Genomic DNA, 15,547 nt, shown 5'->3' with positions numbered 1-15,547 from the left:
TTATTTTCTGCCTTGACGTGGATGGCGCGAGGCTATGATGAAGTATCTTCGGTGAAGGCATGGGTGGAGGTGGCTGGTGTATGACTTCCCTTTCCTTCTTTTCTCTCCTGCATGCCGAAGAAATACTGTTACATTTTTTCAGATCCTGTATGTGAAATGCTGTCTGGGGCAGCTTATGTGACCCCCAAATCTGATACAAAAAATAGTAAAAGCTGTGAGAATTTTGAGACTAAGTGAAAGATCCTTTAGGTGTTAGAGAATTCCGATAGAACATCATTAGGACTGAAAGTTGGGACCAAAGTCCATATTTTCCCTTCCACATATAGCAAATGACAAACCATTTTTGTTCATTTCCCTTGCTCTCAGAGAGGTCAAATAATATTTTAATAGTGTGTAGTCATTCATGGTGCTTCTGTGAATTGGTATTAGACCCATGAAATTGACAACACTCTTGTTCATTTAATGGTGAAATTATATGAAATTTCATGTAATAAAAAAGCCATTTGTACAGATGTGAATCAATAGAAACAATAGTCGATATTCGATTTAGAAAATAACCAGAACATTTAAGAAACTTCTCTCCTCCCAAGCTAACAATCAAAAAAATCACAAGAATGTAACTTTAAAAAAAAAAAAAAAAAGAATGTAACTTTATTTCTTTTCTTTGCTTAAAATGATCTTCTGGAATTGGGAAGTCAGGAAGAAAAACTGGAGGTAAAGCTGTCTTCTTAAAAGGTGAAGCTTTGGGGTCTGTAGCTAAATACAGAGCCTGTTTCAAACAGTGCAGCTCTCTCCTGAAGCTTCCTCTGAATTGCAACACTGCCAAGCAATGCTCCCTGCTCTTCCCCAGCAATCTCTAAATCTGGCACCGACTCTCACAGTGACATTGCCAGCTGTCGTCGGAGCGGGGACCAGCAGAGAAGCTCTCGCTGGCGGCTGCTGAGATGAACCGAATCACTGTCCCTAGGGGAGGGACAGGAGAGAGACACGCCCTGTGGACCTCTTTGAACTCTGGTCTCATCCAGGAATCTGTCCACAGGAAAAGGGTTGATAGCTTTTTCAAGAGATTTTAGAGCAGCCCCAGCAGGATCTGGTCGGGATAACTTTGGTGGTGCCTGGCAGGATCCTTTCAGAAGACAACCTGTTAGCTTATTGTGTTCACCTCACCTTATTTTTGGAGATGTTTCTTGCCACTCTTTTTTATTTCACAACATGATACCAGGTTTCCTTAAAGTCTCCTAAATATTACAGGGCTATTCACATATCAGTTCTTTGCTACACCCCCGATACTTTTTAACCCTCTGTCTGACGTCAAGGTGGAAGATCTATGGCAGAGTATTATAAAAAGAGGACATTTTGAAATCTAGATTTTAACTGTGCCAAAATTGGTATTAAATGTTTAATTATTCTAGACGGGTTTGTTTAAAAATTGTATTTACTGGTCCTACATAAGTTTAAAACATGATTGATATTGGAAGAATTCAGGTATAATGATTTTAATATCTAAAAAGAAATTTTAAATTAAATTGGAACCTCAAATAAGTGACTCGTTCTCCACAGTCAGTCAGCTTAAGGAGCTTAAATAGTAAATATCTGCATCTTCTAACAGTTATTTTTCTTCAGTCTTAATCACAAGGCAAGAAAGACACCAAGACCATTATTGGCCAGCGTTGTAAACTCTCCTTTGGGCACAGAAAGTTTTAATTTCAGCATGCAATAGCGAGGTCGAGAGTCTGTCTTTTGTTTGTTTTTATGCTTTCTCCTTGTTCGGAATTAAGGTCCTTGTAGACTTGCTTTTTTAAAACTTCTAGTTGTTCTCCATAAGTACAATACACATTAGTTCACCAAAGATAAAAGTCTCTTTGTTTACCTGATAGAACATTCATTTAGTTATCAAAATGTTTTCAAATAGCTGCAGATGCATTTTCCAGGTACTGTCCTGCTTGAAACACCCTTTTCTGTGATAATAGTACACAGTACAGAATCTAGTCTAATCACGCTTCCCTGTCAGTGCTGGATAAATATTTAAGGCTAGTTCAGCTAGATTGCCTGAATGTATTTTTAAGATTTTTTTTTTAATCAAACAGAAGAATGTCTCCTGCAAATCTTTCTGAATTAGAAGGAACAGAGGCACTGAAAGTGTCAGAGAATCCAATACTTAAATCATGGCATTTATATGATCAGTAAAATGACCTTGAATTTACTGTAGACTTTTTATGTTTTTCTGTTTTATATTTCTTGTGACTAGCATTGACTGATTCATGGAGCTGACATCATTCTCCAGTATGGAAATGCCCTTAATACATTGTCATATTTGAGAGTTTGGTAGTTTAAGGTATCCATTTTGTATGTGTGTGTTATGAAAAAGAGATTTCCTTTATATCTCCTTCAAGCAATCAGATAGTGGATTTTGAAGAGAAACTGACAGGAGTTGCTTTTCCGTATTTCATTGTCAGACAAAAATATCCTTGACAACTGCACTCTGAAGGCCTGAAAATAGAGTGGCTGGTGAACAAGAGTTAATGTTTCGTTTTACCAAGGACCACCTTTCATATTTTACGGGTGTTGGTGCTCAGAAGCAGATTTGAAACAAATTCATGTGACAAGCTCCTGGAAGGCAACATTTCTAACACATTATTTATCTTCTTTTATAAAGTGTGTGCTTCTTTAACAGTTGCCTCGGGGCACAAACAGAAAATTGGCAAGTACCTATTTTTCTGACATTAGTTCTTAGAATTTTTCTTCTGAAACAGATATACTTTCTTAGAGTTTTCCCCCAAATGCAAATTTCTGTGTAACAGAAGCAGAGATCATCTGGCAAACAGGAGACGCATTACCCTAGTGTATAACGATCTTCTGATTATTAATTGTATCGCTTTATGTCTCACAGCTATGACTTCTTAATCTAAGAAGCATTCGCTTCTAAAGAGTCTAGTTTGTCCATGCCATGTCTCCTCCAAGGGAGAAGCTGGATGAATTACTTCCAAATATGCATCCAGTTCTTCAGGAGAAGATGATCAGACTAAATTTCACTGAGCCTGAACTTTTCCTGATGTGTCTGAAAGAGGAAATAAGAAATTACCTCACCCAGTTGTATCAGACAACTCCTTGTTCTTTTTTTCCAGAAAGTTTCAGATTTAGAAATATTAGAATATACACACTACTATAGATAAAATAGATGAAAAACAAGGACCTACTGTATAGCACAGGGAACTCAATATCTTGTAATAACCTATAACAGAAAAGCATATGAAAAAGGATATATATATATATATATATATATATATTATATGTATAACTGAATCACCCTGCTGTACACCTGAGACTAACACAGCATTGTAAGTTAACTATACTTCGATTAAAAAATGGTTAAAAAAAGAAATATTAGAATCAGAAAATGGAAGGGTCAGAGAATATGGAGCCCACCCCCCGCTTAATTCACAGCCATAGTGGTTGCATCACCAGGATCAGAATCTGAGGGGAGAAATCCACCACGTGGGGAGAGGTCTCATGATGGAACTGCAGCCAGGGCTCAGTGGTGGTAACTAAACTTCATGTCACTTTCCACATCTTGCCGTTTGGGAAACAGGCTGCTAACGAATTTTTGAAATGGGTGAGAGGAGCTGAAAACAGCTTAATAGGCTCAGGGTTTTTTATGGCCAATACATAAACTACGCACATCTCACAACAAGTGACAGGATATTTTATATACATGCTTTGCAAAACTGGACATCATTATGTTTCCCTTGGTGGCCCCTACAATGGTGCTTCAGGAAAATAGAAGGAATGCCGCATCATCTGTGCTTTGTTTGGTAACCCGATAAGACAGATTATAATAAACAAGGAGGGGAGTAACAATAATGTGAAGTCAGAAAAGCCAAATACTAGTAAAATGACGTTGCCATTGACTTGACTTATGGTGATGCCCACCGGCAAGCTTGTTAGGGGCCTAATGAGCTGCAGGAGGTGGACGGACCAGCAGACACAGAGGTACCATGACGTCAGAGTATCTGTCGGCTGATTTGTGTGTTTGTTATTCATCTATTCAGGTTTATCCATGTGCTGTTTAACAAAGGATTTAACGTTCTTCGAATTTCCTTGTGATGTGTTTGTTCTTTGCTCAGAATCCAGCTGTGAATGTATATTAAGGAAGTTTGGCTTTGCTAAGTGGCCTTTTTTTTTTCCACGAGAATCAACCAGAAACAGAGTAGTTTTTGTTACCTTTTTGTTTCATTGTGTGTGGGGTTTTTTTTGTTTTGTTTTGTTTTGTTTGCACATAAGGGCACATAGTACTTGAAGCAAGACAAGAAATGGTCTCCCCAATATGCATTACATAAGACATAAAAGGAAAATCCCAGATCAATTTTGGTGGACAGATCATTGAGTCATCTCATTTTTCCCAATGTTTAAAGCTGTTGTGAAGATTATGCCGAATAGTAAGACAGGCATATTGTTTGTAGCAGTGGAAATAATCCTGCCGTCGGGCAAGAATGATTAGTATTGAGCCAGACACAGGCATCGGGACAGCTGAGGAGTTCCCAGCACCTCCCTCTACAGATGTTGGTAAATGATGAATTCCCTGGGCATGGACCAAAGTCCAGGTGCACCAAGTAAACAAAACGGGTATTGGATCATAAAAACAGTGATAATGGTTTTCTCAGTCAATTGCCAATATGGACAGTATCTGGTCATTACCAAGAGAGAAGAAAATGAATGTTTGTCCTTTTTTCACAGGTTCAAGATGCATTTAGATGCCGATTGAGAAACTGTCAGGACCCAATCAATGCTGATTCTTCCAGTTCTTTTCCTAACGGGCATGCTCAAATCATGGTGAGCTTTTAATTCCCCTCTGAGTCTTCATTCAGTCATGATTTCTCAAGGGAATAAGCAAATATTCTTAGTCGTAAAATAGTATCAAAATTCCATTTTGAATGACTTTGACTGTAGTTCGGTCACAGGCTTGGAACTCTGATACCAGATGACGGTTCTGTCTGGACTGGTTAGGAGTCCTGGATCTGTTATTGGACCCTTGATGTGTTTGAGTGTGGAGTTTCTGGGTGACACCAGGGGGTATGTTCATCCTCACACAGAGTTAGGGTTAACAGTGTGTCCATAGGATCATGTTTGTTTACAGATGAGAACAGGATGGTACCTGCACATCTGGTCTTAAAGCAAGACCTGAAGTGGTTCTCGCCTTGCTTCCCATTCAGATTCCTCAGAGAAGCCGCACTCCAGAGCAAGGAAACCAGCATCCTGGGATAGAACCCAGGATTGGTGGCTCCAGGGGGCAGCCCAAGACGAGAGCCACTGCCCTAAAGTGTGAGGGACAGACACACTCCCAGAAGAAGGCCAACCATTGTACATGAGCTCTGACTGTTGTTGGGATAAGGGGTACTTTACACATAACCACTTCCGTATATTTTCGAAATGAAGTAAGGTTTAAACTGTGTCATTAACATCATGGCTTAAATAGAGTTTTCTTAGTAATATGCTTGATTTATTATCGATGTGTTTGGATTAGGCAACACAAAAACAGTCTAAACGATATACTAGTAACTAAGACAGGAGAAGGAATAATTAATTCCTTATTAAAAACAAAGAGATAAATACTGATATCTTGAATCTAAGAATTGATTAAGATGGGCTAATTTGGGCTTCCCTGCTGGCGCAGTGGTTGAGAGTCCGCCTGCCGATGCAGGGGACACCGGTTCGTGCCCCAGTCCGGGAAGATCCCACATGCCGTGGAGCAGCTGGTCCCGTGAGCCATGGCCGCTGAGCCTGCGCGTCCGGAGCCTGTGCTCCGCAACGGGAGAGGCCACAACAGTGAGAGGCCCGCGCACCGCAAAAAAAAAAAAAAAAAAAAGATGGGCTAATTTAATTTCACCATTAAAAATAAACTAATTTGTTTACAGTAAAAGTTTGGGGAAAATATGAGGATGGAACTAAACTCTAAGCAGGTTCTAGGCCAGATTAGTATTGTTTAATCTTCAATTTTAATTCCTAAGCCTGAAAGTCTTTTGTCACATTTGCATGAAAATGTATCATCAGAAGAGCCTAGTTTGACTATTAAGGATTTGACAAAGCTGTATTATAAGATATTGCATTACAAACAATATATTCAAAATGAATGCATAAAAATATAAATAACAAAGACATTTATTTAAGTATCTTCATAATATTTCACATTCCGATCTTTTTATTGTGGTTTAAGGAATTGCCTTGAAATTCTATTTTTTTACATCTGGCGTTAGATGACCATGGGTATAGTTTTGCCTTATTAAAGTCATACACCATGTTCCCACTGATTTTATCCAACATGTGGTCTCTAGAAAATACTCTTGAAAACAATTTGATTATTCCTTGATAAACTTCCTTTGCACAAAGCAATATCCTGGTATCTCAGAGTCAGACATTTGTTAACTTCAGATAATTTGGTCAGTAAAAGTCACTTGAGGTCTTCATTAAATGATGATTCTATGTCATTATTTCTTGTTACAGACAGACTTTGAAAAGGATGTAGACATTGCTTGTAGATCAGGTAAGAATATTTGAATTTTGAAAATATAATCATTAGATGTTGAATCATTTTTATGATTTTGATTTTAAAGAAAATTCTGTGGTTTACCCATCACATATTCCTGTAAATGTGTAAATTGAGTCTTTCAACTGGAAACATTGTAATAGCAGATGTAGGAGAAGGGGGAGGGAATGGGAGAGAGAGAGAATATGAATGGGGAATGCGAGGAAGTGAAAATGGTTGATTGGAAGTACTGCGACTGCAGGAAAGCATTGACTTGGAGACAGAAGCCTTCCATCCACCTATTACTGGTTGTCAGGTGTAAGGCCAGTCAAGTTGATGTCCCTCTGTGCCTCAGTTTCCTCATCCATGCTGGAAGGATGAAATGCCATTGTGTGTGAGTGTGTTTGCGTGTGTGTGTGTGTATCACAGCTTTGTTGCTGTATTTTCAGAGCATGCGCACACCGTCTTAGAGAGCTGGGTCCCAGGGACAGCGTTCCCGACGTCTGTTCTCCAGCCTGTGGACACCCACCAAGAGTAGATGAATAATGTTCCTTTATATTGGGACAAAATATACCTTATTTAACCTTTTATTCATTGGTTTTCGTGGTGCCTTTGAGAATAAGAGTGAATATCCACTTCACCTAACTATCCAAATATTTGAAAGCAAATACTACTTAGCCCAATCTAGGTTTTTTTTTTCCAGACTGAACAAACCATGTTTCTTCACTCATTCCTCAGAGCATCCTCCCAGGCAGACATGGTACCCCAGGTGTCAATCATTTGAAATTATGGTGCCCAAGTTTTAACTATGCTGCCCACACTTAGCCAGCATTTATCACAGTTGGCTCTTTCCTTGTATTAATGCTATCTACCTTTGCATCTGATTTCATAGCAGCTGGTACAGTACTAGTGTCAACTGATTATCATTTAAAATCCCCAAGACTTTTTGTAGTAGCTGTCAGGGATTTCCCAGTCTATGATTTGTAAAAGTTCTGGGGTTTTTTTGTTTGTTTGTTTTTTTAGTCCTTGATGAAAAATCTAGCCTTTGCATTTATCTCTATTTGCTACTATCTTACTGGTTTTAGGTTACCATTCTATCCATTTGAAATTGTTTGGCCTTTGAAATTTTGATAAGAATGCCTTCTAAATCTTCATCCAAACTTTACAAATAAAGGAGTTATATTCATCTTGTTCTCTTTTGTTAAAATACCCATTTTCCCCAGATTCATTGTATTCTGAGATTTAGTATTCTTAATATTAGGCCAGTATCATTATTTTATTAGAAAAAAATTCTTTTAATTTTTCATTTTCTGTCTGTGCCTTTTTTTAGCTGAGCTTATCAGGAACTTGCCCCTGTGTTTTTCTGAAGATTTCCTTCCATGTTGAGGTATATTCAGTGTTAAAGTCTCAATTCCTGGTCTCTGAATAATCTTTCCCTAAGTTTTGTTGAAATTCACTTTCCCAAAGGGTGGAGTGTATATCTGATTATGCTAAATATTCAGGTGCTTTTTGCTTTGTCTTGGTTTTATTTGCATTTTGCGCTTCACAACTTGACTAATTTCTCTCAAAATTCCCATCACTTCAACATCACATTTGTATGTGTAGGTGGTGTAGATTTGTTTATGTTTTATATTCAAAATTTGGATATCCATGTTAAGTAAGTCAAAGAAACAGTTACATTTCTCATATAGAGTCGACACTACTTAATAAGAAGAATTATATTTCCCCAAATATTTAAGATATACAAATTTTCAGCAAAGACAGCTGTATCATTGATAAAAATGTGCTACTATAACTACAAATCATATTACATTAATACAAACTAAATGTATTTTATACAAATGCAGATTATGAGATCAATATTCAGTACCAAGGTTTACTTTACAGTTTACAAAATACTGATAAAAGTATAAAATTATATGTCCTTAATAAAATGTAATAGGTTCCCATAACTAGCCTTTATATTGTATTGCTATAAATTTTGGATTAATTTTTGCCTACAGTTAAGGATTAAAAATATTCTTCCCTGAATTTGGAGATATTTTAAGGTATTTTATTTGGAATATTACTAAATCTATTAATTTAACATACTTTATCTCTGAATATTTTCAAGTAAATTGTTCCTGGCAACCACAATTCATTACCTATCTATTAGTTGAAGAGGTTTGGAAATAACTTTTTTAAACTGAATTATTCTACTTTTTAAACATTATAGTTAAATATAAAAAGTCACACCAAATTGTGGATTAATAAAAAATACGCAATGTAGTTTTAACATCTTTTGTTTGTTTGTTTTGTTTTTTGGGGGTTTTTTTCTGCTCATTTTTAAAAATTTTAACTGGAGTATAGGTGAATTACATCTTGAATATCTAAGAAGAAAGAGACCTAATACAATGATTAAATACAGTATCTCTAAAGATAAAAGATATTACATGAATGATGCATGTCTTGAATTAATTTGAAAGCTTCTCTTCTTTGTAATAGGGAAAGACATTCAGAACCTTCTATTTTGCAAACTCTGCTTTAATGCATAATAATTAGGATGCTATTTGAAAACTGGATAATAATGGGTAAAATTGAATATGTCTGAGACTTTTCATGAGGAGATAATAAACCAAATAGTTATAGCTACCTATGGCTAACAAAACATTCAATGGCAATGGCTCTACTTGTTGATAGGGCAGTACTTGGAGGCCGTGTTGAACCACCTTGCACACAGTGCTGTTCTCTGTGCTTTCAGCACCACCATGACCAAGAAAACGTCTTCAGAATTTCATTCTCTCAGACCTCAAAACCGACAGCTGCCCGCAACTAAGCAGGCTTCAAGTCATTCTGCCTCCATTACACATAAAATATGATTTTCTTCCTTCTAGAGAGGCAAACAAGAGAAAAAACTGAACTATATTTTCATAAAGAATTCTGAACTCTTCCGTTGATTGGTTTTTCCTTGGTGTGTTTTATGTTTTCATTTTGTTCTCTTTCTTACTACAAGTTATCATGCATTTTTAAGTTTTCTAAGTCATTATTTTGCAGGCTTAAAATGGAATGGAGGTTTTAGAGACTCACATAGTTTTTTTCCGCTTAAAGTCAGTTGGCACTTTTAATACCCCCTCAAGGACATTGGAGCTTATGGATTGATCTTGTTAAAAAATGCCTTACTTTTCCTGCATGGAGCTGAAGATGATAAATACTTTTGAACCCTGCATCTACTTGACCATATGGACTTCACAGATAAATGCTCATTAGTTTTCAATGGGCATAATTTTTGAAGGGATTTCTGATGTAGTAGGATGAAATTCTCATTGATTACCTCTCTCAAGAAGTATTTTAATGAGTAGAACTTGTAGAATACTTTAGGGGAAAACCCTTTAAGAAAAAGTCAAACTCTTGTTAATATATCCATAATTTTATAAAGCCCTTTGCAGTAGACAGATGGAGAAAATTTCTCTGGTAATCTACCTTTCCCCTGAAAAGTTAGGCTGAGTTATTTAGAGTTAAGGCACTGAGATTTTTGAAAGTCTGTTCATCAGTTTTCCCATATGTTTTATCTGTGGGCTGCCTGAGAACTATAAGAGCATGTCAGAATCAACACAGAGTGACTGAGTAATTTGGACCATGTGCAAAAAATAGATATGTAATTTTTAATAATTTTTATTTTACTAAGGAAAATGTTTAGTAAAATGAGGGACAACAGAATACAATAGTAGTCAATAAGTGTGCATTAACTTTCTTTTATTTACTTCTATGTTCTAATTCACAGTTCTTCACAAGGATATTGGTCCTTGCCGAGCAGCAACAATAACAGGCACCCTCTCCAGGATTTCTCTAAATGATGATGAAGAAGAAAAGGGAACAAACCCTGAAGGGCTAAGCTATTCAACATTGCCTGGAAACGTCATTTCCAAAGTCATTATTCAGCAACCCACAGGTCTGCACATGCCCATGAGTATGAATGAGCTGGGCAATCAATGTTTGAAAAAAGAGAACAGTGAGTTGCGGAGAACTGTGTACTTATGTACGGATGATAATTTGAGAGGGGCGGATATGGACATCGTTCATCCTCAAGAAAGAATGATGGAGAGTGACTATATTGTGATGCCCAGAAGTTCTGTTAATACCCAGCCATCAATGAAAGAAGAAAGCAAAATGAATATTGGCATGGAAACCCTGCCCCACGAAAGGCTATTGCACTACAAAGTGAATCCTGAATTCAACATGAATCCTCCTGTCATGGACCAGTTCAATATGAACTTAGAGCAACATCTCGCACCCCAGGAACATATGCAGAATTTGCCCTTTGAGCCTCGCACAGCCGTGAAGAACTTCATGGCCTCTGAGTTGGATGAAAATGCGGGATTATCGAGAAGTGAAACTGGATCAACGATATCAATGAGTTCTTTAGAAGTAAGCAATGGAACAAGCCTTCCCTTGATATTTGAAAGTTAGATAGATGATACACTGATAGATAGACTGATTGATTAATAGATAAGAGGTAGATAGATAGATAGATAGATGGATGGATAGATAGATAGATTCATGGGGCACTGCACTGGGGGAGAAGGGTCACATTAGCTTTTGCAGTTATGTATTGTCTAAGAATTTGGGGTATGTTGTGTTTAAGATTCTGGACATATGCTTTTTCCAGTAGAGCATCAGAATCCCCTTTCTCGAGGTCATATTTTTAAAAATGAACCCTCTATAATTAAAATGATACCTATCTGTCATAATGGGAACCAAGTAGAGCACTCCTAAACAAACAGAAGATCCTCCTGATGTTTCTTGGGTACCAGAAGTCTTTTGGTGGTTAAAGTAGTTTCTGGATGGCACTACAAACTTTAAGCAAGGTCTGGGTTTTCTGTGTGAGGGCAGCTGTTAAAATAACAAAATTGGAACGTTTCAATGAGATCTATCTACCATTACACTGATTATAGACTTTATTATTACCTTAGACTGATATCTTTCAGAGGAAATGTTTTTTTCTTAGCTCTTACAGAATTATGACCACTAAATGTTTTGGTCTTAAATTGTGAACTCTTGGGAGGGATGTAAATCAAGCAGATCAAGAGTCAGGACTCTGAGGTCAAACCACAAGGCTTTTGTGGAAAAGCAAGCTCCCCTCAGCTTCCTTTCTACCCACAAAGTGATGTAAAGAGTAGTCAACAGGTATCAATATCACTCATATTGTATTACAATTAATCAAGTAAGATCTAAGTCAAGTAAGACAAGTAATATCTAGTTTTCTTTTGACATACCTCCTGTAACTGTTTTCTATATGAGACTTTCATATCCTCTGTCTTGAAGTTTTGTTGTAAACCCACTGAGGATATATTGCATATGTTCAATATACAATGCAATATATGCATTTTTTAATATGTATTGCCAATTGTCTTAATATAACAGATTATTTCATAAGACAATATAATCGGTTGCCTACTCTTTCCATCAGAAGTTTGTTGACAATATTCTAATGTTCAAAAGTGCCCAGAGGCAATTGCCCCTTCCTTCTTCCCACAAGACTGTGCCTTCTACGAAGCCAAGATGAAGAGACACCCTGAAAGGCTGGAGTGACTTGATGTGTGGTGTAATTTTGAGGGTTTTCCCAGCTGCATTGAGGAAATTTTACCGTAGATGGGAATCTAGGATAAATCCCTAGATTCTGTCGGTAGATCAGACCTAAACAGAATAGGGTTTCTGAGGAGAATCATTCTTTGGAACCAAAGGCATAGGGGCAGTGAGTCCAAGTTCACTCTTGAGTGGCTGGAACTCCCTGTAAACAAGAGCGTCCAATCATTCTGAATTAGCAGAGTAGCCACTGTTTCCATCTCTAACTTGCATATCCCAGAGACTAGCAGGTCTACTAAAATAATGACCACGTAAGCACAAACTACATAACATTTATGCAAAATCACAGAAGTTTTTACAAGAATTTTCAGTGAGTGTGCATATAATAACATAACACTGTAAATAATCTTAAAGACCATATGGAGTCTTCTACATAGAATGGCTCTTTAAAGTGTGCTAGAGGGGTTAGAATGGAATTGCATTAAAATATTTTGCTTGTTATAAAAATGCTTTATGTCTAAAAGGCTTAAAACCTTGCTGGGTTTGATATTGTACAGGTTGTATGTGTTTGAACAATAGACTGAATTTCTGAGTGCTGCTTTGTTCAGTGGTAATTTTTCCAAATCTCCATATCCTTATTATTAAGAATAAGCATCATATATAAGTGTGATTCAGCCAAAAGATCTGCATTTAAATGACTTAGAAATCACAAGGCTTACATCTTGAAAAGGAAGAAAATTCAGGATTCAGAATGAAATTTCAGTTCCTCATTTTCATTCTTTCAAAGAGTTTAATAGTTAGTAATTGCTTAGGGTGACCATTTTAGGAGACAGCTGAATATATAGATGTGGGAATGAATAATAAAAATTAGCATTTATATAGCATCTTTCATTAGCAGATCCTCAAATCACCTTAAAAACGTGAATTAATTAATCTTCGCGACACCTCTGGACGATGGATAAGTTGTTCTAATCCTTGAAGTAAAGTCATTTGTCCAAGGTCACAGAGTAAGTGCACAGCAAATCTAGGACCGGAATCTTTCTGTCCTGATCAATTTTACGCTGTCTCAAAGAGACAGTCATGTGCCTGAACACTAGCATGAGAGTAACGTTATAAAGTTCATTTAACCCTGGACAGACACTTGGTCTTATGGAATAAAGACGTGAAATGGATGAAGTGTAGATGTATACAGCTAGCAGATTTTGGAGACAAGACTGTGGCCATGAAGTGTGGTGGCCAGATTTTGGAGATAAGACTGTGGCCAGATAAAGTCTGGTGTGGCTTCCTTTGTGGGCAGAGTGAGCCACACTCTGCAGTGAACCAGCAGGTAAGCTGATATTCTGACAATAGAGGAAAAGCAGAAAGATGACTAGAGTATCTGCATGGATTGTGGTGTGCAACAGTAGCCAGGAGGTGTCTTGAGACCTAGAAGACAATACAGAGATGAAAGTGAGTGACTATGTGGCAGCCATGGGGCCATAGAACAATTTGAGTCTTCTCTGAGTGAGAAGGGAGGTTCCAGCCACAGGGGCATCCCTGCCTGGGAAACCGGGGCGGCAGAGGACGGCCAGATGCCTCAGGGACTTTTCAGGGATGGAATAAAAAGATGTTCCTAGTAATTCAGGAAGTTGCCTCCAGAGGAGTGGGTGTTCACAATTTGACAAAGTGGGAAGTGGTGGGAGAAGGAAAAGAAGAGGGTAAAACCTGGCAGTTGCAGCCCAGAAGTCAGTATTGTGAGGAAGAGTGCAGGCGAGGAAAAACAAGAGAGTCAAAGGAGAAAGAAACAAAGCCAAAGAGTGGGTGGAAGTATTTATTCAAATAAGCAGGAGGCAACAAAGCAAGAGGGAGGCTCCCCAGCCCTGAAGGCAGTGCCAGCAGAAAAGGCTGCAACCTCCAGGACAGCTTGTTCAGCTAACCCCCAATTATTCAGCGTAGAAAGTTTAATAAATGCATCAAGTTTTTTCGGCATAAAAGCATTTCCAGCTTCTCTCCCGTCTTAATATTATCTTGTGTCTTTCTTTCATGTAATATGTTATCTGCCAATTTCCGAACTGTATCCATTCCCAGAATGGACTTGTTAAGCGATTCTGAAAACTTTAGATTTCCACAATTAGGGATTCATTGCAATATGCACATGGTAGAATGTCTCACAATGGCTTCAGTCCTAGATGTCCTCTAATTGCTTAACATTGTCATCAGCATTTAAGTCATTCACTTTCAATTAATGAGCAAAATGTGTTGAGTGCATGGTATGTATATAAAGCAAAAAACTACGAGGTACTGTGAAGCAAGTGGGGAAAAAAGAAGTATCAGCGTTCTCAAGCCATTGAGCACTATGAGATATATCAATAGTTTAAACCTTGGGCTGTGGTTCTATTTACTTTTTGAAAAATTATAGATATATCAGTGTAAGAAGATAAGTTAATATTTGTCTTGACTTATTGGAACATTCGACGGCTTGTAGCTGGTAGATCTAAACAGGACACATTTCCTTACTCAAAGCCTTCCCACCTCGTGTGCAGGTCCAGGGCCCACCTTCACCATTTTTCCCCTGTGTCTCTCGGGGTTGATACAGGTTCCTAGCTGGGTGAGAAGACTGGCCACTAGGAAACACTGTGAGAGATTGGAGGCTGGGGAAAAGAAGGAATCCAGGGTGTTTTCCTCCCTCTTTCTGCTTTGGGCAGTACCTCATGTCTCCTTAGCTGTTCTGTAGGGCCTCCAGCTTCTGCCAGGTGCCTCAGCCCCCGGGCTTAGGTCGAAGTGTCATCTCCCCATGTCCGTCCAGCCTGGTGGGCGGGGGTGGGCAGTAGCCCCTTCTCCTGCAAATCTCTGGGTTCCCTCATGGTCCCTTTTGTGGCTTCTCAGTTCCTCCATCACTGGGATTCCTGTGAAACACTTTGCTCCAATGTAAGCACATTAAGTGCTTAGCTTAGCTTTGCCTTAGCTTTTCTTATAACTAAACAGAGTTAGATAGTAAATTGCACAATTTCTTTTTTAAACAAAGTTCTGCTACTCCAGGTTTTCTGAACATTCAGATATAACTTAACAATGTATCTCAAAACATGCTCAGATAAATCTCTCTCAATGTATAAATGGGTAAATGGGTACCATTCTAGGGTAACTTTTTATACACCAGTTTTCCTCTGGACATGAATTATAGAGCTCTCAGCATAATGGTTTTGAAAGGTAAAACATTTTAGCTATAGCGGCACATCGCAGGTGCTTCCCTTATGGCTGTTGTGAACATCAAATTGGATAATGTATGTGAAAACCCCTTTGAACATTGAAAGGGGCACTTCAGATGTAAGGTCGTGTGATTATTATTTCCTTACCATTATATCTTGAATATCGGTAAAGAAACTCGTTTGCTGTACTAGGTCAGTATTCAGGAAATTAGACAAAATGTTACTTCTGTCACTAACAGAAACCATTGTAGGACTGACCATTGGGCAGAGTATCTTTTTC

General features: G+C 37.9%; 1 protein-coding gene across 1 annotated transcript in view; it reads left to right on the top strand.

The window, feature by feature from the left end:
* The window catches only part of ADGRB3 (adhesion G protein-coupled receptor B3), a 799,562-nt gene that overhangs the window by 760,711 nt on the left and 23,304 nt on the right, over positions 1–15,547 (top strand). Inside the window, exons 25-27 of the mRNA XM_060030408.1 lie at positions 4,735–4,830; positions 6,499–6,538; positions 10,281–10,924. Coding sequence (XP_059886391.1) covers positions 4,735–4,830; positions 6,499–6,538; positions 10,281–10,924 — 780 coding nt within the window. The remainder of the gene's footprint in view (positions 1–4,734; positions 4,831–6,498; positions 6,539–10,280; positions 10,925–15,547) is intronic.

The sequence above is a fragment of the Delphinus delphis genome, chromosome 14 (assembly GCF_949987515.2).
Source record: "Delphinus delphis chromosome 14, mDelDel1.2, whole genome shotgun sequence".
NCBI classification, from domain to species: Eukaryota; Metazoa; Chordata; class Mammalia; order Artiodactyla; family Delphinidae; genus Delphinus; species Delphinus delphis.
This window is presented reverse-complemented; position numbering and strand designations above follow the sequence as displayed.